The following is a 25421-nucleotide window of genomic DNA, read 5'->3' as shown; positions in this document are numbered from 1 at the left end:
CCCAGTTCTAGTACTGCCTAGTTATTTGGGAGGCTTTGGGATTCCAACTGGAGACTTATTTATTAAAAAATGACTTAGTATCTCTCATTTGGGTACTGGGATAAGGCAACAGTATGAAATAACCTCTGCTCTGAGACTTTGTTGGACTCAATCTCAGTGGCAGCCATCTGTAGCTTTCAGACAAAGAGAGGAAATGGAAAGAGAGGAAGTGGTATGTTGGGAGGTGGATGTTTGTTGAAGTCAATTTTGTGTAAGAATAGTAGCTAGAGGGTGAAATTCAGTGCCACCCTCTTTCTTTTTTTTTAAATTGATTGGGTGCATAATTGTATTTTGGCTATACCTTTCTACCCATTTCATTCTTAGACCTGAGTTTTGGATGAAATCTAGAAAGATATATGTTAATTTGGATGTTATTGTCCTAAGGATTTGAATATCTTCATATTGGGATTAGATAACTGTGGATCAGAGGAACCTGTCATTTCAGTTTCCTGAAAACTCTCTTTTGATTTGAATTTCCTGTTATGGGAACAACTATTGTTTGGGATTTCTAACAAATATGGTTTTTAGGCATGGCCATGTTATAACACCTGTTTCTGGAGTGTAGGTGTTTTGTCCTATTGATGGGATATGTATTTAAGGCTTCTAAGAGGCTTCTGACAAGAAAATATGGGAAAAAATAGATACTAGGATTGAAAAAAGAATTTAAATAGTATCCTTTTTACACAGCCTCTAGATTAGAATTTTTAATCTGGGGTTTTGTAGCCTTGTGTATGAATAATCTGATGATACTGCAAAAAAAATTATTTTGTTCATGTATATTATTTTGAGTGGAGGTTCTATAACTTTCATCACATTCTTAAAGATGATTGTGACCTGAAAAAGATAAAATCACAGATCCTACTTTAACCTCTATTCCACTTAAACCCTGCTGTCTTAACGTGGATGAGAAAGGATCATGGAAGCATGATGATACAGAGTTGGAAATTTAACCTCCTCCCTGAAGAGTTAGAAGGGCCATCCCAGAAAAGACTTAGTCCACCAGTCTCCTGTCAAGGTGATGAGGCCCATTAGAAATGCCTCCCTCTGCTTTTGTCTCTGTTGTTTTTTTACCAGGCTTCACTCAATGGTGCCAGTAATCTGGTCACAATTCTTGATTGTGGAAAGGTGTCAGACCTCCAGATCCGTGTTGTGTTTCTAACCATGCTTATGGCTTCAGCCTGTCTGGAGACTGCCTCATCTTGAATCCTGTTCACCTGATACAACTCCCTCCATGAACTCTCTCAAGGCTTTGCCTGATCCCTGTTGCCAGCTGTTCTGTGTCTTCCAGCAGCAGGCCTCAGCTCCTATTAGCCTGCTCGGTTACAGCTCAGACTCAAGCCGCTTATTGAGGTGACTCCTGCCACAATTGAAGTAGGCACCTTTTTTATCTTTCTGTGTTTCCCATAAAACATTAACTATATTACATAAAGTAGGGTAACCAAATAAAACAAAGCAAAAAGATTAAAAAAGTACATATTGAATTCATAACGTTTACTGAGTGACAAATTTTGATATTTGGGTGAAAACTATGTAAAAGGGATTTATAAGTGCCCTGGGAGCAAATCAAGGAGTTTGAGCTGATATTCTTGGGGAACAGAGAGAGGTAGAAATCTTAGGAAGTGGATTTTCAAAAAGGATTGCATCCCAGGAATGCCCTTGGGACATTCATTGCCCAGTGTTCTTAGGCAAGAGGCCTTTTACTTTCTGCTTTAGGAGAGGATGAGACAATTTAGGTGAGCTCCAGCTACAGTGTCATGTAGTTGTACTGCATTCCTCCTGCCTCAGCTCACTATTTTCTTTAGTATTTAATAGAGACCTAGTCATTTAAGTGATGCTTTGCAAAGATAAACCATGAAGATGTCCTGCCACTGAGATTGGATTACAAAGTGCATTGGTAATAATGATAATATCAGAAATAATAATTTCCTCTTACTGCTCATTTGTGCAGTCCTCTCATTATATACACTAATGTCTCAGGCAAACATTCTTTTAAGCTATTCTTTCAGTTTAGTTGGAATGCTGTAATTACTGATTATGGCATTGAGGTCTTTATATTGGTTTGTCAGTAATTGATAAGTGATAGTGCAGATATGACCTAAGAAGCATAATTTACTTATTAGATATCCTACAATAAAATAATAATTAAATAGGTGAATTGAACAACTTGAGGAATTTAAAGATATAATAGTTCCTAGTCATGTACAAGTAAGATAATTTTTACAGTAATATATTTGTTTGCAGATTCATGTTATCTTCTGCAGTATTCTTCCTTGAAGAGTATTTGCATAGAAATTTAGTCAATTTGTTTATTGTATAGACCTGTTTAGTGGTTTGTGTTTTCAATAAAATTGGAAGCATCTTTAGTGAAGACCATGTCATTTGCTTTTTTTGTTTCTGCCACGCTTGTGCATACATGTTATAAAAACATAATAAATGGATCTTAAAGCCTAGTTTGTGGTACTGTAGTAAAAATTTAAGAACCCCCCCAAATATATGATAGCATTGCTAGAATCTTTCCTTGGTAATTAGTTTATTTTTACTGTATCATTTTTATCATTATTTAGCTCTAGCTGCAATGATTTTTTTATTAGTGGTGTTTTTGTTTTAAAATTATTTGCCTTAGATGGGACCTTTTTGATAGTTACAGGATTAAAAAAACTTTAAAAACTTATACTTAAATATTCTAATAGCCACACTAGTGTTGACCCCACAATGCAGCTCTGTTTCACTATAGAGTAAAATTTTGTGTAGGATTTATCATGAAATTATTTAAGGAAGTTGAGTCTTTGAAATATCAAAAGGACCCTGAGAGATAGAGAAGTTCCCATAAAAGGTACAATTCTTGTTTCCTGTTTATAATTAAAGAGTATTTTTTTTAAAGCTTCTCATTAAAAAACTAGGTAGATAGAAGTAAACGAATTATAATTTAGCTTTGTCAGAAAGAAGAATGAAAAACATGCGTGTGATTGGCAATAGAAACAAAATGAAGCAGAATGTGAAATAGAATCATAAATCATGAGATCTGAATGTGATCTTTAGAAATCATAGAATTCAGCCCTCTTATTTTACTGATGGGAAACTGTAAAACTAAGTGACGTGCTTGAAATTACATGATGAATTAGCATCAGAGTTAAGGACTAGAACTCAAATGCATTTATCTTTTATTCAACAACATTTATTAAATGTATATTACAACAGGCACTGTTTTGGGTGCTGTTTATGAACCTGAGAAAGGTATTAAGTATAACAAAAATGCTTTAGATCAAACATGCCATGTTGATTTAAATGCCAAAGTTTTTAAAATTTATTATTATTTTTTTAATTTAAAGGTTTTCTTTTAGGAGAGAACAACCATACTACTCCTTCTGTGGATTTCATCTTGGATTATTTACACTGTTTACTGAGAGAGTATATTAATTTAAAAAATTATTTTTTACTATTAATTTGAAATGATAGAAATTTACCAGATGATTGACTGCAACATAGAAAACATCTTGGTGCCCAGACCACTAGGTGTAGTAGCAAAGATTATCATTCTATTATATTGTTATTCTGGGTTATTGAAGGGATTTGAGATTTGATTGCTGTGGAGAAAAGATAGTCAATTTATGTCTTTGGAGTAAATTTTGCTCCTCCATGCATGGTGCCTCAATGAAGGTAACGATTTTAAGAAAAACATGGTTGTTTTTGGACCAATAACTTAGAAAGTGAGATGTGCTATTACAAATATATATGGTTTGAAGGAGAAAGGACTTTAATTTGTATAGCATTTGTGAGCTTTGAATATGCGTTGACATTAGTCATTTCACTTAATAATGCTCATAGGAAGAGAGGTGACTTCTGGCTGTAGGATTGTAGAAGTTATGCATATGGTATTTGTGCTTGGCCCTTGAAGGGGTGAGTAGGAAATCTCAGGGAACTATTCTCTGTTGGGACTGTTACAGTTATTCCCGTTCCTCTAAGCTAGTTGTGTGATTTTGGAAAAAATCACCAAACCTTATTCAATCTTATGTTTATAAATGAAGAGGTTGGACTAGATGAGGGCTGAGGACCTTTCAGCCTGAATATAAGCATATAATTTGCTACTGGGAGAATATTCCAGGCAAAAGAATGCCTAAGCAGTTGCTTGGAGGTAACCATGCCAGGGAATTTGAATTTGAGTATGTTGATTTTGAGCCTTATAACTTAGCATCTTTGTCTACTTATTCTTTCTTAGTGGCAGTATGTATCTTATTTTTCTTAGTATAAAATATTGTAAGAGAAAAGCATCTAGCTAAGTCAATTTGTGAATGAGTTGAGGTAAAAATTAGTTAGCAATTACAATAAAATATTTGTTTGACTACCAAGGAAACTGCAAATTTTATTTACCCACAGAAATTCTGGTAAGAATTAAATTATAAAAGAGAATGGCCTTTTTTTTTTTTTTTTTTTTTTCTTAGCAGATTTTCATTTGTAGATTTTTGGTTGGTGAATATATTATAAATATTTTTCCCAGGTAGATTATATTGAAAATTTAGAAGAGATGTTTAAAAGAAATGAGTGATTGAGGATTCAAGGTGATTGTGCATGATATTATTAGTTGGACAGTTTTGAAAATGGTTTACTTGATATTTTGCTTTCAGATGGTTGCCCTGTTGAACTATTTATTCAGTAGGAGCTTTTAAAAAAAACAGATAAGGTGTTGAAAAATAGTGATTTTTAAAACTTATTTGCATTGTGGTAAAGCTCATTTTTTCGTAAAGGTTCCCTTTTGTCACTGCTGTCTTGTGTGATGCATGTTTCTATCCCTACATTACGACAGGAGTACTCCACTGTGCACATGAATTGGAGGGTGTTATTGATGTCCTGGGCCCCAGGGCCTGTGCACTAGTATTGTGTGTCAGGAGGACAAAGGGATGGCGCCAACCTTCCTGCTCTGTGCGCCAGTAACTAGAATTAATTACAAACCAATCGAATCTGTTGCAGCCAATTGGTAAACTAATTGGTAATTTTAGCTGTACGTCTATATGGAGTTATCTCGATGCCTATAACATTACTTTCAGAGCCACTTTTGTTCTGTTTCATCCTGCTTGACAAAATGGCCTTCATAGCTTTAGGGAGAAAGATGTGCATCAGTGACTATGAGGTTGCTCCAGCTACTTGTCTTGTTTGTATTCCCTTGTTCGTAAAACATGACTCAGATTACGGCTGCATGGTACCACTCTGATCATTTTTGTTAACGTTGAGCTAAACATTCTATAAAATAGGCTGTTTAAGCCACCAATTGTACTTTCTCTTTGCCAACTACTATCAGAAATATAGCTGCTTATATTCTTGCTCTTTAGAGGTTTTTTTTTTTAGTGAAAATAGAAATCAATAGAAAACTTCTAAAATAAGTTATTTCGAATTAAATCTTTGTGCCCTAATATAGGTGATTTAAGTCAAATTAATTTAATTAAAGAATTTAAGTTATATTAGTAGAATTGAGAGAAGAAAGCCAACTAAATTTTTTGATTTGTCCTTTTCTTGATTGTAGAAGACTTTTATTACCAGTGATTTGGCACTAAGGATTACCTTTGAAAGGAAATAAACAATACTTCTTTGTTCAAAAGACTCTTTTAAAGTAGAATATAACTTTTATGACTAAAATAAGCACAGTACTATATTTCATTTGTGAATAATTTGGCATCCATTTATTATTAGTCTTGGGTCTGATTTCCAAAGAGTATCTGTATCTTTAAAGACACTTAGAAGTGAAAAGTGTTTTTGAGTGAGGTTGATACTACAAAGTTGATCTAAGACTTAGCTTTGGAAAAGTAATATATTTATAGTACAAATGATCATTTTTATAGTGGTTAGCATTTTCTTATGGTCATTTTCTCAGAGTATTAGAACATCTTTATAGTAAGGTGAGACCGCTATGTCTTTATGGTGAGGTGAGAATGGCATGAGACTGACTAACTTTAAAGTGTATAAAGTGAATACACTTTAAAGTTCTTTGTCTTATGCATTTAAATGACACCTTTGGCTGATGTACCAATACATGCACACACAGTCACACTTTATCAATTTCTTCTTCCTGAAAAATGGAGTAGATCTCAATGGCCTGTGCTTTTTTACACTCTTTTCTTACATAAAATTTAAATTTCCCTTTAGAAACATACCTAGTTAGTGCCATACAGTTATCTTTGCTAGATGTGTAGAATGAACTGTTACAATAATATAATTTCGGATTATCTAAAGAAAAAAATTAGAATGCAGTAATGGTAATCATCATGAATGTGTACAGTGGGCACAGATGGTACGTTTGTCCTAATAAGCTCATTTGAAAATGACTCTCTGTCAAATCCAGTCAATTTAAAGTTTATCTTTGGAAGTTTAGTGTCAGTGGAAATGTTGCATTTGATAACAGAGGCAAATAACCCATCATGTTACCGAAAAGTGATTTTAAATCATGCAGAGTTGCCCTTGACATATTTAGCTTTGTATCAGCTGCATAAGAAATGTTGGTGACTTTTAAAGCATTAACTTTTCCAAACATGTTTTTTTTTTTTTAAATGACTTTATTTTTTTTAGAGCAGTTTTAGATCCACAGCAAAATTGAGAGGAAAGTAGAGACTTCCCGTGTATTCCCTACCACCACACATGTGTAGACTCCTGCATTATCAATATCCACTAGCAGAGTGGTACAGTTGTTACAGTTGATGAATCTACATTGATACATCATTATCACCCAAAGTCCATAGTTTACATTTGGACTCTTGTTCCGTCTTAGCCTTATATATCCTATGATTTTGGACAAACGTATAATGGTATGTATCTACCATTATAATATCATACAGAGTATTTTTACTGCAATAAAAATCCTGTGTTCAACCTGTTCATCCCTACCCAGTCCCCCACCCTCAAACCCTGGCAACCACCGATCTTTTGATTCTGTCCATAGTTTTGCCTTTTCCAGAATGTCATATAGTTGGAATCATACAGTATGTAGCCTGTTCAGATTGCCTTCTTTCACTTAGTAATATGCTTTTAAAGTTCCTCCTTGTCTTTTCAGGACTTGATAGCTCAGTCCTTTTTAGCAGTGAATGATATGCCATTATCTGGATGTACCAGAACTTGTTTATCCATTCATCTACTGAAGAACATCTTAGTGGCTTCTAGGTTTTGGTAATTATGAATAAAGCTGCTTTACACATCTGTATGTAGGTTTTTGTGTGGATCTAAGTTTTTATTTTCTTTGAGTAAATACCTAGGAGTATAGTTACTGGATCATATGGCAAGAGTATGTTTAATTTTGTAGGAAACTACTAGACTGTCTTCTAAAGTGGCTGTACCATTGTGTATCTCATCAGCAATAAATGAGTGTTCCTGTTGCTCTACATCCTCATTAGCATTTGTTATTGTCAGTTTTCTGGATTTTGGTCATTCTAATAGTTAAGTGTGTAATGGTATATCATTGTTTTAATTTGCATTTTTGATGACTTACATGGAGCATCTTTTCATATGCTTGTTTGCCATCTGTATATCTTCTTTGGTGAAGTATCTGTAAAGACTTCGGCCCATTTTTTAATTGGGTTGTTCTTTTTCTTGTTGAATTTTAGGAATTTTTTGGGCCGGGCGCGGTGGCTCATGCCTGTAATCCTAGCACTCTGGGAGGCCAAGGCGGGCAGATTGTTTGAGCTCAGGAGTTCGAGACCAGCCTGAGCAAGAGCGAGACCCCATCTCTACTAAAAATAGAAAGAAATTATATGGACAGCTAAAAATATGTATAGAAAAATTAGCCGGGCATGGTGGTGCATGCCTGTAGTCTCAGCTACTCGAGTGGCTGAGGCAGAAGGATCACTTGAGCCCAGGAGTTTGAGGTTGCTGTGAGCTAGGCTGGCGCCATGGCACTCTAGCCTGGGCAACAGAGTGAGACTGTCTCAAAAAAAAAAAAAAAAAAAATTTTTTTGTATATTTTGGATAACAGTCTCTCATATGTCTTTTGCAGATGTTTTCTCCCAGTTTGTGGGTTGTCCTTTCATTGTCTTGATATTGTCTTTTGCAGAGCAGAAGTTTTTAATTTTAACGAAGTCCAGCTTATCAGTTTTTTCTTTCATGGATCATGCCTTTGGTGCTGTATCTAACAAGTCATTGCTGTACCCAACCAAGGTCATCTAGGTTTTTTCCTATGGGTTATCTTTTAGGAGTTTTATAATTTTGCATTTTAAATTAGGACTATGATCCATTTTGAGTTAATTTTGTGAAGGCTGTAACGTGTGTGTCTAGATTTTTTTTTTTTGCATGTGGATGTGCAGGTGTTCCAGCAACATTTGTTGAAAAGACTGTTTTTGCTCCATTGTATGCCTTTGCTCCTTTGTCAAAGATCAGTTGACTATAGTTACGTGGGTCTATTTCTGGATTCTCTATTGTTCCATTGATCCATTTGTCTCTTCTTTCCCTAGTACCACTTGTCTTGATTACTATAGCATGGTATATCTTGAAGTTGGGTACTGTCAGTCCACCAGCTTTGTTCCTATCTTCAATATTGTATTGGCTGTTCTGGGTCTTTTGCTTCTGCATATAAACTTTAGAATCAATTTGTTGATAGCCACAAATTAACTTTCTGAGATTTTGATTGAGATTCTATTGAATCTATATATCAAGTTGGGAAGAACTGACATCTTGACAATATTGAGTCTTCATATCCATGAACAAGAACTATTTCTCCACTTACATAGTTCTTTGATTTCTTTCATCAGAGTTTTGTAGTCTTCTTCATATAGGTCTTATACATATTTTGTTAGATTCATACCTAAGTACTTTTTATTTTGGGGTGTTAATGTAAATGGTATTATTTGCTTCTTTATGTATGTATCTATTATATATGTTAAAGATATACAACATATATACATACATGTAGTGAAATGATTACTACAGTCAAGCAAATGAATGTGTCTATCACCTCACCGTTAACTTTTTGTGTGTGTATGGTAAGAGTACCAAACTCTACTCTCTTAGCTAATTTTTAGTATATAATGTATTATTATTAACTATAGTATTCAGGCTGTACATTAGATCTCTAGACTTTCCCCGCTGTATACTTTTGTCTGCTTTATCGGTGATCAGTTGGTTGTATTAATAGGTATTTGGCTTTATTTCTGGGTTCTCTATTCTGTTCCATTGGTCTATGTGTCTACTTTCATTAACGTACCATGCTATTGTGGCTACTATTGCCATGTAGTATAATTGGAAGTTGGGTAATGTAATGCTTCCAGATTTGTTCTTTTTGCTTAGGATTGCTTTGGCTAGTCTGGTTCTTATTTGGTGTTGTATAAATTTTAGAGTTGTTTTTTCTAATCCTATGAAAAATGACAATGGTATTTTGATAGGAATTGCATTGAATCTATAGATTATTTGGGCATTGTGGGCATTTGGATAATATTGGTTCTTCCAGTGCATGCACAATGGAATGCATTTCCATTTGTTTGTGTCATCTGTGATTTCTTTCATCAGTGTTTTGTAGTTTTCCTTGTAAAGGTCTTTCACCAAAGGAATATAATTGGTTAAATATACTTGGTTAAGTATATTCCTAGGTAGTTTATTTTCTTTACAGATATTTTAAATGGTATTGAGTTCTTGATGTGACTCTCAGCTTGACTGTTATTAGTATATAGACATGCTTTTGAGTTGTGTACACTTATTTATTTTTTTTTTTTTACTGGAGACTTTACAGAATTTATTAATTCTAGGTGTCTTTTGGAGGAATCTTTAGTGTTTTCCAGATATAAGATCATATCATCAACAAACAGTAGTTCAACTTCCTTTTTTTCTGATTTGGATGCCCTTTATTTCTTTCTCTTGCCTAATTGCTATGGCTAGGACTTCCAGCACTATGTTGAATAGAAATGGTGATGGAGGGCATCCTTGTCTTTGTTTCAGTTCTTAAGGAGAATGCTTTCAACTTTTCCCCATTCAGTATGATGTTGGGTGTAGGTTTGTCATATATGGCTTTTATTATTTTGGGATATTTTCCTTCTATGCCCACTTTGTTGAGGATTTTTATCCTGAAGGGTGCTGGATTTTATCAAATGCTTTTTCTGCGTCTATTGAGATGATCATCTGGGTTTTGTTTTTAATTCTCTTTATGTGGTGAATCACACTTATTGACTTGTGTATATGGAAATGAGGTGAAACTCACTTGATCATGGTGAATTATTTTTTTTATCTGCTAATGGATTCGACTTGCTAGCATTTTGTTGAGGATTTTTGCATCTATGTTCACGAGGGGTATTGATCTATAGTTTTCTTTTTTTGTTGTGTAATTTTCTGGCTTTGGTTTCAGGGTGATACTGGCTTTGTAGAATGAGTTAGGGAGGATTCCTTCCTTCTCTGTGTTATGGAATAGTTTCAGTAGGATAGGTACCAGTTCGTCTATGGAAGCCTGGTAGAATTTGGCTGTGAATCTGTTTGGCCTGGGCATTTTTTGGGGGGTGAGGGAAGTTTTTTTTATTACTGATTCAATCTTGCTAGTCATTATTGTTCTGTTCAGAATTTCTATTTCTTCCTGAGTCAAGCTTGGGAGGTTGGTGTTTTCAAAAATGTATCTATTTCCTCTAGATTTTCTAGTTTGTGTGCATAGAGATGTTCATGCACATACAAGTAGTCTCATATGATCTTTTGTATTTTGTGGTATCAGGTGTCATGCCATCTTTTTCATTCCTGATTGAGCTTAATTGAATTCTCTCTCTTCTTGGTTAATCTAGCCAGTGGTCTGTCAATTTTGTTTATCTTTTCAAAGAACCAACTTTTTGTTTTGTTGTTCCTTTATTTTTTTCAATTTTGGTTAGTTCTGCTCTGATCTTTATTATTTCTTATCTTTTTCTAGCTTTGGGTTTGGTTTATTCTTGTTTTTCTAGTTCCTTGAGGTGTGATATTAGGTTGTTAATTTGTGATCTTTCCTGTCTTTTTAATGTAGGCATTTAGTACTATGAACTCCCTCTTCGCACTATTTTGCTGTATCCCAGAGATTTTGGTAGCTTGTGTAGCCATTATCATTCAATTCAAAAATTTTTAATTTCCATCTTGATTTCATTGTTGACCCAAAGATCATTCAACAGCAGGTTGTTTACCTTCTATGTATTTGTTTAGTTTTGATAGTTCCTCTTGGAATTGATTTCTAGTTTTATTTCACGGGGGGGGCCAAGAAGACACATAGTATGATTTTGATTTTTTAAAAATTTGCTGATACTTGTTTTGTGGCCTGACATATGTTCTATCTTGGGAAATGTTCCCTGTGCTGATATCAATGTATATTCTGCAGTTTGGGAGTAGAATGTTCTATAAATGTCTGTTAGGTCCATTTGTTCTAGAGTTCCATTTAAGTCCAATGTTTCTTTGTTGATTTTTCTGACTCAATGATCTGTCTAGTTTCGTTAGTGGAGTGTTGAAGTCCCCCACTATTATTACTTTGCTGTTTATTTCTAAGGTCTAGTAGGATTTGTTTTATAAATCTGGGCACTCTGGTATTAGGTTTATTAGGTAACAAATATATTAGGTAATATTTTTAGGATTACTGTATTTTCTTGTTGAACTGATTTCTTTATCATTATTTAATGAATATCTTTGACTTTGGTTTTACTGTTGTTGATTTAACGTTTATTTTATCTGGTATGAGAATAGCTACTCCTGCTTGCTTTTGGTTTTCATTTTTGTGGAACATTTTTTTCCACCCCTTTACCTTAAGTCTGTGTGACTCTTTATGAGTTAAATGTGTTTCTTGGAGTTTTCAGATATTTGGCTTGTGTTTTTTTTTTTTTTTTTATCCATTCCATCAATCTGTATCTTTTATGTGAGGCATTTAGACCATTTACATTCAGTGTTAATATTGATGAGTGAGATATTGTCCCAGTTGTCGTTGATTGTTACCTAGTTGCTTTGTATTCTTCCCTGTGTTACACTTTATAAGAGCTGTGAGTTTTTACTTTACGGTGTTTTTATACTAATGAATATAGACTGTTCTTTTTGGTATTTAGAACACCTTTAAGCATTTCTTATTGGGCTGGCCTAGTGGTGACAAATTCCCTTAGTGTTTGCTTGTCTGAGGAGACTTTATTTCGCCTTCATTTATGAAACTTAGTTTTGCAGGATACAAAATTCTTGGCTGACAGTTTTTCTGTTTAAGAAGACTAAAGATGGGACCTCAATCTCTTCTGGCTTTTGAGGTTTCTGTTTAGAGAAATCTGCTGTTAGTCTGATGGGTTTAACTTTGTAAATTACTTGATGCTTTTGTTTCACTACTTGTAGGATTTTCTCCTTCATTTTGGCTTCAGCCAGCCTGATGAGTGTGTGCTTCAGTGATGTCCTGTTTGCAATGAATCTTCCAAGAGTTTGTTGACTTTCTTGTATCTGAATGTCTAAATCTCTAGCAAGACCAGGGAAGTTCTCCTTCATTATTCTGTGAAATAGGTTTTCCATGCTTTTTGCTTTTTCTTTTTCTCTCTTAGGGATACATGCAATTCTTATGTTTTGATGCTTTACATAATCCCATATTTCTTAGAGATTTTGTTCTTTTCTTTTGATTCTTTTTTTTTTTTTTGCTTTCATTTTGACTGACTGGGTTAATTTGAAAGCCTTGTCTTTAAGCTCTGAAATTCATTTGTTTGGTTCAGTTTCTTGTTAAGACTTTCCACTGTATTTTGAAATTCCCTAAATGACTCTTTCATTTCTAGAAGTTCTGTTATTTTTTAAAATTATCTTATTATTGATTTTTTCATTCATGTTCTGAATTATTCTTTTGGTTTCTTCATGTTGGCTTTTAACTTTCTCATCAGTCTCATATAGCTTACTTGTGATCCATATTTTGAATTCCATATCTGACATTTCAAAAATTTCCTTTTGGTTGGAGTCCATTGCTGGAGAGTTAGTATGATCCTTTGAGGGTGTTGAGAGAGCCTGTTTTTCAGATTACCAGAGTTCTTATGCTGGTTCCTTCTCATCTGGAACCTCTTCCCTCAGCTCAAAACAAATAGTTTTACGATTCAACTGTTCTTCTCGGCTGGGACCTCTGCTGCTCAGTGTAGAGAGGGAGAGGTACACTGCCTTTTAGCTCTGTGCAGGTAGGTAACCACTGTGGTATTGCTGGCAGTTTGGGTCAGTTGGACCTCAGACCCCTGGGAGAGTGTTTAAGTGCCAGCAGTTGTGGACTAGGTTAGGTAAGCCCTATATTCTAGGTTCCTGGATGATGTGTTTGAGTCTTGGGGTGACCAGGTTGACACCTTGCTCTCAAGCCTCCCTGAGTTCAGGCCCTGGCTGTGATAATGAGGGGTAGGGTGATCTGCTCCAGAAGAATGCTCAGCCAAGAGAACAGCGGATGTACTGTGAGCCTGCAGCAGGAAGGGCGGGCCCCTCTTGACAGGATAACAGAGGTAAGTAGCTATGGGATGCACATGTTGCTTACACTTCCCTCTCTTGGCAATGACAGTGGTCTGTGTCCTTCGCAGGCACAAAAGCACCCAGATTCCCAGCTCCAAGCTGACCCAGCTGCAGCAGAGGTAGTGGGGGCAGCTCAGTCCGCTGTGTGCAGGGCCATCAGACTGGCTGTGGGCTGTGGGCTGTGGCTGAAATGCTTCTGCAAGGGAGGTGTGGTTGTGCCAGGGGCTTGTTTCCAGGAATGGTAGGCTCCTCTGAGAAGAGACAGGCAGCTTGGTGAGAGGACTGGTAGCCCCACCCTACCTCAGGGGCAGCAGTAGCTTAAGCTGTTAGGGAACATGAAAGCACTTGCTGTGGCTTTTTAGAGGGGATGGGAGTTTTTAGAGGGATGAGAGTGCTCCCCAAGCTCTGTGGAATCCTAAGTGTGGTAGGTGCTCTGTCAGAGGTGGGGCAGCTGCTCCCAAGTGCCCTGGCTTAATCTTTCCCTGTGGAACCCTCACCAGTCCCAAGAGGAAACAGCCACAGCTGCCTTGGCAGCAGTCAATGGAGGAGGGGAGGAGGGGGAGAAGGCCAGGAATGTTGGGGACCAGGTGCCCTGTTCCCCTTTGGCCTAAGGGGCTCTCTGACATGCTATACTCTACTCTCTGCTAGAAGCAGCCCACCCCGAATGCCCAAGCTCTGGGAGACCCACATTTCTCCCGGGACCTACCAGTACCCCAAGGATGCTGTGGTCTGAGTAACTGCTAGGGAGCATCGGTTGTGGATCTAGCGATGTAGAGACCCATGGGCTGCCTGACTGTGAAGGGAGGGAAATGAGCTGCACCCTCTTTGCAGAACTGGGCACAATGAGCAGAGTACTATTGGGGGAGTATCACTCCCTGCAAGCCGAGAACTGGTTGTCCCACAGGTCACCCGCACCAAAATCTCATGCTTGAGAGCAGAGGTGGCTACATCTGCAGCATTGTGTGGTTGAAGGAGGGAAAGTTCCTATCTCCATGTCCCTTCCTGGGCTGTCCAGCTTTAAATTCCCAAAATGGTGCCTTAGGCCTGTGACGAGAGATGGTAGAGTCTCTTCCAGGAAAACAGTGTGGGCAAGATGCTGGGTAGAGTGCCACCTGCTTACGTTTTAGTCTCACAGTGACTTGTAGCAGGGCAGTGGGAATTGTCCTAGGAGTAGCTAGGAGAGCTTAGACTCCCCTCCCCCTCCTCAGCTGGGTGGGTCTGCAGCTACATCAAGCCCAAACTCAGCCTGAGGTTGGGGCGCCTCCCAGAGTCAAACACAAAATGGTGCCTTGGACCTGTGACCAGAAAGGCTGGGGACACCCACCAAAGCAGGCAGCATGGGCGAGAAACTGTTGAAAATGCTGTCTGCAAACATCTGTCTCACCTGTAGTCTACAGCCAGACAGTGGAGACCTTCCCATGGGTACATGGGAGCACCTGGGCTCCTTTATCTCTCCTTGGAACTGTGCAGTGGTTGCAGGTATGCCCATATTTCCCTGGTATCTAGGCTCTCAGGATGGCACCAGGCTGAAGCTGCTCTAGGTTTGGATGACTGTGGCATTCCATGTGAGTTCCCTTTCTGGAACAATGTCTCTGTGCAGTCTCCAAGCAGCTCCTTATGTTAGCCCCATGACCTGCATGGGTCAGTTCTCTTGTAGTCAAGGTTGTTAAAGTTCATCTTGGAGAGTAGAGCCTGGGGCTTCTCTCTTACTGTTTCCCCAAGTCCAGGAGCTTCTCCTGGCTATCAGCTCGCTCCCGGCTGGGCAAGTTGCCCTGATCCCTCTCCTTACTCACTTTTGGTGCCTTCTGTCACTTCCCTGCTGAATCCTCATGTTCTCTCCTAGATGATCATTTCAAAATGTGAGAGTCTGCTTACTATTCTGGTTCCTCTCTGTGGACCAGGAACACACTACCTGTGTCTAGTTGGCCATCTTCCACAAGTTCTTGAACGTAGAAAAAGAGAGAATTTTTTCCAACTTACCTTATTAGCCAGTGTAACCTTGATAACCAAAGTGTTTATGAGAAAGGAAAATATAGATCAGTTAGGAGTACAGATGCCAAAGTCCTAAACCAAGTATTAATATGTTGAATCTAGTGATTAAAAAATAGGACAGTTCATCACAATTAAGTTCATTTCAGTACTACAGTGTTAGTTTAACATTTGAATATCAGATTAATGTTGTTACCAAATTAGTTGAATAACGATGAAAAATCATATGAGTCTCAATATCTCTAGGAGAAATATGTTATGAAATTCAACAGCCAGGCATGATAAAACTTTAGTAAACTGGGAATAAAAGGGAACTTTCTTTTCAGTATACGTATTCTTTCAGAAAACTTAGAGTAAGCATCATACTTAATGATGAAATGTTGAGAGCTTTATTTCTGAAAGTTAGGAAGAGACAGGAAAGCCTATTTATTATTCGTATTCAACATTGTACTTAGTATCTTAGCCAGCATAGAACAAGAACGATACATCAAAAGTGTAAAGATTAGAAAGGCAGAAACATATATGTCATTATTCACAGATAGTGTATGTGTATATATTTTAAAAATCCAGAAGAATCTAAAGAGAAATTATTAGAAGCATTGAGTTAAAGTTTCTGCATCCAAGTTCAAAGTACAAAAATTACAGTAACAAAAAATGAAAAGACATTTTATAACTAGTATTTATTCTCACTATTAAATATAATAAAAGATGTGAAGACCTCTATGCAGAAAACTGTAGTACACTATTGAGAGATATTGAACAAGATATAAATATATGGAGGTATGTATCTCTTCATGGACCAAAAGAATAAATACTATAAAGATGTCAGTTTTCAGGCCGGGCGCGGTGGCTCACGCCTGTAATCCTAGCACTCTGGGAGGCCGAGGCGGGTGGATCGCTCGAGGTCAGGAGTTCGAGACCAGCCTGAGCAAGAGTGAGACCCCGTCTCTACTAAAAATAGAAAGAAATTATATGGACAACTAAAATATATATATATACAAAAAATTAGCCGGGCATGGTGGCGCATGCCTGTAGTCCCAGCTACTCGGGAGGCTGAGGCAGTAGGATCGCTTGAGCCCAGGAGTTTGAGGTTGCTGTGAGCTAGACTGACGCCACGGCACTCACTCTAGCCCGGGCAACAGAGTGAGACTCTGTCTCAAAAAAAAAAAAAAAAAAAAAAAAAAGATGTCAGTTTTCTTCCAGTTACTCTGTAGAAACAATGCAATTGCAATACAAATTTCAACTTTTTCTTGGGAAATGACAAGCTGATTCTAACATTTATAGGGAGATGCAAATGGGCTGGGATTAGCTAGATAACCTTGAGGTCAAAGATATAGTTGGACAATTTACTTCAGTGGGTTTTAAGGTTTATTTTAAAGCTATAGCATGTAAAATAGTTTGGTATTGGTACAAGAATAGGTAAACAGATAAATGTAACATAGGAGAGACTCTAGAAACAGACTCGTGCTTATAGATATTTGTTTTATGGCAAAAAGTGACACTGCAGAGTAGTGGGAAAAGATTTAAGTTTTCAATAACTTGTGCTGGGACAATTGGATATCTGTATCCAAGGGAGAAAAACTTTTTTTTTTTTTGAGACAGAGTCTTTCTCTGTCACCTGGGCTGGAGTACCCTGGCATTAGCCCAGCTCACAGCAACCTCAAAGTCCTGGGTTCAAGCGATCCTCCTGCCTCGGCCTCCTGAGTAGCTGGGACTATAGGCACATGCCACCACACCCAGCTAATTTTTTCGAATTTTACTTATTTAAAAATTTTTTTTTTTAAATTTCAGCATGTTACGGGGGTACAAATGTTTAGGTTACGTATATTGCCCTTGCCCCACCCAAGTCAGAGCTTCAAGCCTGTCCATCCCCCAAATGGTATGCACCACACCCATTAGGTGTGTATATACCCATCCCCTTCTCCCCCCTCCCATCTGCCCGATACCAGATGAATGTTATTACTATATATGCACTTAAGTGTTGATCAGTTAATACCAATTTGATGGTGAGTATATGTGGTGCTTCTTTTTCTATTCTTGGGATACTTCACTTAGTAGGATGACAAACCTACAGTGAACATCATACTGAATGGGGAAAACCTGAAAGCATTCCCACTTAGAACTGGAACCAGACAAGGTTGCCCTTTATCACCACTTCTATTCAACATAGTGCTGGAAGTCCTAGCCAGAGCAATCAGACAACTCTCCCTCCTGCCACTATTCATCATCTCTAAACTACCCTGCTACAACTCAACAAATTCAGCAAAGTCTGAGGTTACAAAATCAATGTACAGAAATTAGTAGCATTCCTATACACCAACAGTCAAACTGAGAACCAAATCAGCTTTTTCTATTTTTAGTAGAGACGCGGGTCTCACTCTTGCTCAGGCTGGTCTCGAATTCCTGACCTCAAGTGATCCTCCCACCTCAGCCTCCTAGAGTGCTAGGATTACAAGTGTGAGCCACTGCGACCAGCCCAAGGGAAAAAAACTTGATCCCTGTTTTACATCATACTCAGAAATCAATTCCATGAAGATTATAGTTCTAAATGAAAAAGCTATAATGATAAAGTTCTAAAAGATAATGTTAGAGAATATCTTCCTAACATGTGGTAGGGAAAGATTGTTTAAAAATGACACAAATAGCATGAGCCTTAAGGTAAAAGAGTCATTATTTAGACTACATTAAAATTAGAAATTTCTGTTCCTCAAAAGATTCCATTCCATTAGGAGAGTCAAAAGACAAATATGTATGTGTAATACATACAACCAACAAAAGGTCTATATCTAAAAGATATAAAGAACGCCTACATATCAATAAGATAAGGTCAGTTGACTCTATAGAAAAATAGACAAGAGTCTTGGACAAGAGTCTTGGACAAGAGTCTTGGACAAGAGTCTTGAACAAGCACTTCACAAAAAGAGGATATCCAAATGGCCACTCAGCTTATGAAATGGTGCTCAAAATCATTAGTAATCAGAGAGGTACACATTAAAACCATAATGAAGTAGGATTACACACCCACTAACAAGAATGACTCAGGTTAAAAACAAACAAAACCCTGAAAATGGATAGTACCAAGAACAGGCAAGGATGTGGGGCAATGAGAACTCACATATACTGCTGGTGGGAGTGGCAACCACTTTGGAAAACAGTTTGACCTTCTGTACTGAAATGGAACATACTCTTACCCTGTGACTCAGCAGTTTCCCTCATGGGCTTATACTCACCAGAAATTCATACATAGGAGCAGAAGACATATGTATGGATAATAAATAGTATATAGGCTATACTTTCCAAAAGTTGGAAATCACGCAAATGTTCATCAACAGCAGATTGAATAAGTAAATATTAAAATGCACAAATACAAATATCAATCAGTAAAATTGTTAAACAGTAGATTGGAAGAATCAATCAGCAATAGAATACAATTCAGCATTGACCTTAGATAATGACAAGAAATGATTACAGATATATTCTTCAATATTGATAAACCTAGTAAACAGAGGTAAAAAAGAAGCCACAAAATAGTAGATACTGTATGACTTCATTTATATGCATTTCAAAATCTGGCAAAATTAAACAATTAGAAGGCAAGGCAGTATTTGGGATGGGGTAGTGACTGGTTGTGGATGCCAAGGAACTTGTAGACTGGCATTGTTATATTTTTTATCATAGGTAGTGGTCACATGGGTCTTTGCTTTGCAATAACTTATCTGTAGATTTAAGTTTTATGCACTTTTTTTTGTATATTAAACTTCACAATAAAAAAGGGTGAAAGGATGGCTATGAGGAAGTCCTGAGAAGGAATATCAATACCATTTCTTGGTCTTTAGACTCTTAGCTTTACATATTTCTTCTTATCTTACCAAACATTGAAAATGAAAAAAAAAACCTTAAACAACAAAAACTAGATCAGTAGGTTATGCAGCTTCTTCAGTAAGGAGTATAATGTAAAAATTATTAATTCATAAGTCCTTCATTCTAATGCAGGTTTTTCTGGAAACTTTATATTCTCAGAATGTAATGTAATTTTTTTGTTTGTTTAAATTAGGAAGTGCTAATGATGCTGGATAATTACGTGAGAGATTTCAAAGCACTGATTGACTGGATTCAGCTTCAAGAAAAGCTAGAGAAGGCAGATGCTCAAAGCAGGTAATGAACTCTGGTGTTAATATTTATAGCAGCCAGCAGTAATAATCATTGACATTGATAATGGACTTAACCTCAGATTGACTTGAAATTTGTAAAAATCTAAATATTGGGTGCTGCATTTCTCATTTAGTTTAATAACAAATATTTATTGGGTATTTATCAGTGAGTATTATTTCGTGTTATCACTTTATTCAGTACAGAAATTTAATTGCTGAATATGACACATTTACTACTCTCATGGAATTTGTATTCTAAGGATGTATTAAAATAAAACTTACTGGTACAAAAAACTAATGGTTGTTAAGAGAAGAGCATCTCTTTTAGAGGATAGATCAGGAAAGAGTTCATCGAGGATGCAGAAGTTGTTTTTAAAGGATGTGAGGGATGTTACCAAGTGGTTAGCCTTTCGGATGGGGGAATAAATTACACAGCTATGAAAACGTAAGGCATGTGTGAAGTGAAAGTAATGTAGAGAAAGGTATAGTATTTTTTCTTAATGTAATAGGCAATGAGGAAAGTTGACGATTTTTGATTAGGAGAATAATAAGAGATCAGGGTTCCTGTAGAAAGAGTCATGTGGAAGCAGCACACAATATCTGACTGCTATGTGCCAGGCTCTGTTGTGGTGAGGAGGACAACACAGTCCCTGTCCTTACGAAGTGCACAGTGCATGCTGTGGTTGGAATGTGTCTCTCCAAAATTCCTATGTTAAACTTAATAACCAATGTGATAGTATTAAGAGGTGAGGCCTTCAGGAGGTGATAAAGTTGTGAGGGTGGAACCCTTATGATGGGATTAGTGACCTTATAAAAAGAGATGGGAGCTGTTTTCCTTTTCCACCATGTGAGGATGCAGCTAGAAGGTGCTGTCCGTGAGGAATGGGGCCTTCAGTAGACATTGAATCTGCTGGTGCTTTGATGTTGATCTTCTCAGCCTTCAGAGCTGTAAGAAATAAATTTGTCACTTACAAATTACCAGGTTGAAGGTATCTTGTTACAGCAACCTGAATGTACTAAGTGCATTTCTAGCAGGAAAAATGGATATTAAATAAGTGTAAGCGTGCAAAATGTCACTAAGAAGAAATACTGTTTACTCTGGGAATATAAGAAAAAGCACCATCAACCAGTTGCTAAGTCAAGGAAAGCGTCCCTGAAGAAGTGACATTGAAATTGAGATAGAATTGGCAAGTAGGAGTTAGCTAGCCAAAGAGAAAAGAGCAATTCTAAAAAGAGATAACAGTTTGATGTCCTGGAGGTAGAAGAGAACACAAGGTAGTCAAGGAATTTAGAGTTTAGCAGGACAGGAGTGAAAAGAACAAGGGAAAGAGAAGCATGAGATGAGCCTAGCGAGGGTAGACTAGGAACACGTTACATAGAGCTCTGTAGACATGATAAAGAATTTAGAGTTTATTTTGAGCCGATAAAGTATTTTAAAGTAAGGAAGTGACGTATCAGATTTGTGTTTTTAAAAGGTCATTTTGGTTGCAGTGTGGGAAGGTTGAGTTGCAGCAGGGTAGTTTAGAGATGATGAATAGTGGCAGTAGGGAGAGTTGAGAAATATTCCAGAGATAGATAATCGGTTGGACTTAGTATTACTTTGGTCATGTACAAAGGCAAAAGAAGTTTGTTGCTTAGTTTAGTTTAGACTCATAAGTAATACCTGAACCCTTGTGAACTGCGTCAGGTCACATAGAGCTACAAAGATGCATTTTTTACCCAGAAAGAACAGGCCTATGCTGCCTCTTTTCCTTGGATTTAACCTTGGTTCAATCTTAGTGGGTGAAACTATCCAGTAGAGAAGGCATCTTTTGTTTAATACTAATGTGTCAGCCCTGTGGGGGAACAGAGGGTGAAGAAAATGCAAGAGACAAATCCAGGAGGGCTCCATTCCTAGGAAACCAAATCTAGGGAAACTATTATGATATGTTGACCTTTTTAACATTTTTGTTTCTCACAATGAAAATTTTGATTTAATTTTTTTTTTTTTTTTGGTGCCTGCATCATCCACAGTCCCTGGGTGAGTCAGGTCTAAATATCTTTGTGCCAAGCAATTTCACTCCTACCTCTTGGTAATAGGTGACTGGATCTGTGGGTGCTTTCTTTCATTGGGTTGAACTAAGCTAAGAGCTCATCATGCTGGTTTGGAACTTGTGGCCATGTTGCCCTTGTGAAGATAAGTAGAGGAAAACAGGTTGAAAAAAAAAAAAAAGAATATATTTACAGAGAGAAACAGAGATGAGGGAAATCATGTGGTCTTTGAGAGCTTAACGGTGTTGCTTTAGTCGAGTCGTTTCCTTGGCCGGATATGGACGTGCTGTTCGTTGTGCCCTCTCTTTGAGCTCTTGTTTTCCTGCTCTGCTGCGCGCCAGCAGGATGGCCCACCAGCAGATCTACTACTCGGACAAGTACTGGACGAGTACTAACAGTACCGGCATGTCATGTTACCCAGAGAACTTTCCAAACAAGTACCCAAAACTCATCTGATGTCTGAAGAGGAGTGGAGGAGACTCGGTGTCCAACAGAGTCTAGGCTGGGTTCATTACATGATTCATGAACCAGAACTGCATATTCTTCTCTTTAGACAAACTCTTCTAAAAGATCAATAAAAATGAAGTATTCCTGGGATAGTCAATTAAATCTTTTTCAAATTTAATGTATATGTATACATAAGGTAGTATTCAGTGAATACTTGAAAAATGTACAAATCATTCATCCATATGTGTGCATGAGCTGTATTCTTCACAGCAACAGAGCTCAGTTAAATGCAACTGCAAGCAGGTTATTGTAGGGTGTTTAACATAAAATTTCTTCCAGTCAGTTTTTCTCTTAATATATGTGCCTGTTTGACTTTACCTGTTACTTTTGTGAAATAAAGTTTGCATGTTGCATTAAAAAAAAAGTGGTGTTGCTTTAAAGCCTATACCAGGTCTGATCTTCAAGAGCCTTGATTCTAGTCTCCTAGTCTCCCCTCAACCCTTTGGATGTCCTTGACTTTGCACAGTTTATATCCTTACAATAAATCTTTATTTTCTTTTTCTTTTCATTTTTTATTTAACTTGACTGAGTTTCTGTTTCTTATATCCCAAAAGGGTATATAATGTAAACACCAATGGATAAAAAAGGTAACTAGATTTTTTTTTCATGCTTGCAAAAACCAGTCTGTGAGTGGTTGGTGGCTGCGTTGAGGATTGTATTAAGAAAGATTCAGAGGCCAAATCCAAGCTTAACAGAGTAGTTACCATCCTTGTCCTGGCACCCTGGTTCAAAAAGATACTTGAGGAATCTCTTTTTACTTTAACCGATTATTAGCATTTCTCCTCTTTGCCTCATGAGGCAGCTCCCAGATATGGAAAGCAACCTTCAATGTTCTGAGATGGTATTATCTATCTTACATTCTTCAAATCATGCATCAAAATTCATTTCAACTAGACTTGATTTAAATGTAAAACTGAAATTGTACATTTTATAGAAAAAAATATATATTTATATTGCAGATAAGGACTCTGTAAGACAAAGAAAAATACCACAAAGGAAAAATATTGATATTCTTGGTTTAGTAGAAAGAAAATAAGCCTTTCTGTATAAAAAATAAAAGTTAAATTAAAAGCAAAATAGTTGCATCACCAGTGCCAATGGATTTATATCCATAATAGTACTAAAAATAGTGGTATTAATAGTAAACTATTGCAAATGAATCAGAAACTGATGCAAATTCTAGTGGAAAAAAATGGGCCAAAGATAACAACATGCAAATCCCAAAGGAAGAAATTCAAATGGCTGATAAAAAAAAGTTCAGTCTCACTGGTAATGATAATAAACATATATAATTTTAAAAACAAAGATGATGAAATACCATTTTGCCAATGAAAATTTTAAGAGAAGATACCAGCTGTTGGCAAAGTTGAAGAGAAATGGGAGAATAAGATGCAGGAAAACCCAGGGGAGTGATGGGGCCCTGTCAGCTGATTGGCTGTGGGGCCAGTTGAGAAGGAATAGAAGTTATATTGCTTAGCTTTCCTGGCAAAGATCAATGAAATCTTTACATATCTTCTCTTACAGGTGATTAAGTGTTAGAGGAAGGCAACTTGATGTTTTCCCATGTATTGTTTCACAAACTTTTCTAGAACATTAGACACAGGAGCTTGAATTAGTATTAATGTTTTTTAGCTGGGCACGTGTAGGCTTGTAAATCATAAGCAGTTTATCTCATGTCTCTGTCACCCCATACCCTTCTGAGATAAGTAGAGTTCTGTTGCTGTATTGCTTTGTGTAGAAAACCCTTGGCCGTGCTTCATCTGTGAGTTCTCACTGGTAGGACGGTAACTTTTTGGTAAGCAATGCGGTGGGAAGAAGTTGTCACCTGATTACGTTTTCACCCTCTAACAACCAAGACAAAATATTAGTTCCTCCCTTCCCTTCTCTGTTAGTTTAATTCGGTATATGTCTTGAATTGACAGACCAACATCATTGGCATGGGAAGTAAAGAAGATGTCTCCAGGACGTCATGTGATTCCAAGTCCATCAACAGATAGAGTAACATCAAATGCTCGACGAAGCTTAAATTTTGGGTGAGATGAACTCAAAAAAGCCTACTAAGGCTTGCATTACAGTACATTGTTTTCTGTGGGTAATATAGTAGTATAAAACTGATATTCCACTATAAAAATATACATGTATATTTTTGTATGTTAAGCCACATACTGTGCACAGGTAGCAACCCCTGGGAGGGGAGCAGTGTGCATTGTTTAGCAATCTCAGGGGAGGACTCTAAACACTTTGCCAATGTCTGCTAAGGTTCCTAGATCTTGTGAAAGGTTTTGCGTAAACCCAGTTCCCAGAGCCTGAGTCTGATGAGACATACTCTGACTTGTACAACAAGCCACGTAAAGCAGTGTTATTGCTGCTCACAAATAGGCAGCAAGAATCAATAGAAGCCTAGAATCCATGGTAGACTTCTCCCCCAAGATTCAGGAAAGCTAATCAGGTGAATAGAGTCTTGTTTTTTTGTGCCCCACTTCTCAAGGTAGCTGAAAGACCCCCGAAACACTCTGCTCTGGGTTTTATATGCTAGATGTCATTTAGATTTCTGAGTTCAGGTGTTACAGGACATTCTGTTCTAGGGGTATGAGGACAAAGCCCAGGCTATTCTGGACAGTTCCTTCTTATCTTAAGATGTAGCATTCTTGGTATATTCTGCCTGACAGTTACAAGCTAGAGGGGGAAGAGATGGGTTGTGTAGTTACATTTTCTAGTTCTTTGCTGGTGCTGTTTATTTTTTCATGGGGATTCAAGTTACTGTCTACAGTCCTCTCATTTCAGCCTGAAGGACTCCCTTTAGAATTTCTTGTTAGGCAGGTCTGCTAGTGACAGATTTTCTCAGTTTTTGTTTATCTGGAAAATTTTAATTTATTCTTTATTTAAATTATTTTCTTTCATCACTTTGAATATGTTACTTCACTATCTTCTCGCTTCTGTGGTTTCTGATGAGAAATCAGATGTTACTGAGGATCCTTGGATGTGATTCCTCACTTTTCCATTGATGGTTTCAAGATTCTCTGTGTTTGGCTTTCAATTGTTTGACTATGATGTATCTAGGTGTGAATGTGAATATATCTTACTTGGAGTTCGTTGAGTCTCTTAGAACTGTAGATTAGTATTTTCCATCAAATTTGGAAAGTTTTTGCCCGTTATTTCTTTGAATATTCTTTATGCCCTTTCTCTTCTCTTCTCTGAAAATCCTACTATACATATGTTGGTACTCTTGATGGTGCCCCACAGGTTTTTTTCTGTTCATTTTTCTTCATTCTGTTTTCTTTTTTTTTGAGACAGAGTCTCACTCTGTTG

The 25421-nt window shown here is 37.1% G+C and overlaps 1 protein-coding gene and 1 pseudogene across 2 annotated transcripts in view; both read left to right on the top strand.

The window, feature by feature from the left end:
* The window catches only part of SCAPER (S-phase cyclin A associated protein in the ER), a 415285-nt gene that overhangs the window by 43937 nt on the left and 345927 nt on the right, over positions 1–25421 (top strand). For both annotated transcript variants that reach the window (XM_069481584.1, XM_069481575.1), the window contains exons 6-7: positions 19478–19578; positions 24035–24145. In XM_069481584.1, the coding sequence (XP_069337685.1) occupies positions 19478–19578; positions 24035–24145 (212 nt within the window). The remainder of the gene's footprint in view (positions 1–19477; positions 19579–24034; positions 24146–25421) is intronic.
* Positions 21951–22183, top strand: LOC138374318 (cyclin-dependent kinases regulatory subunit 2 pseudogene; annotated as a pseudogene).

Source organism: Eulemur rufifrons, chromosome 2, assembly GCF_041146395.1.
Source record: "Eulemur rufifrons isolate Redbay chromosome 2, OSU_ERuf_1, whole genome shotgun sequence".
In the NCBI taxonomy this organism is placed as follows: Eukaryota; Metazoa; Chordata; class Mammalia; order Primates; family Lemuridae; genus Eulemur; species Eulemur rufifrons.
Note: the sequence above shows the minus strand (reverse complement) of the source record. Positions and strands in the feature narration are given on the sequence as shown.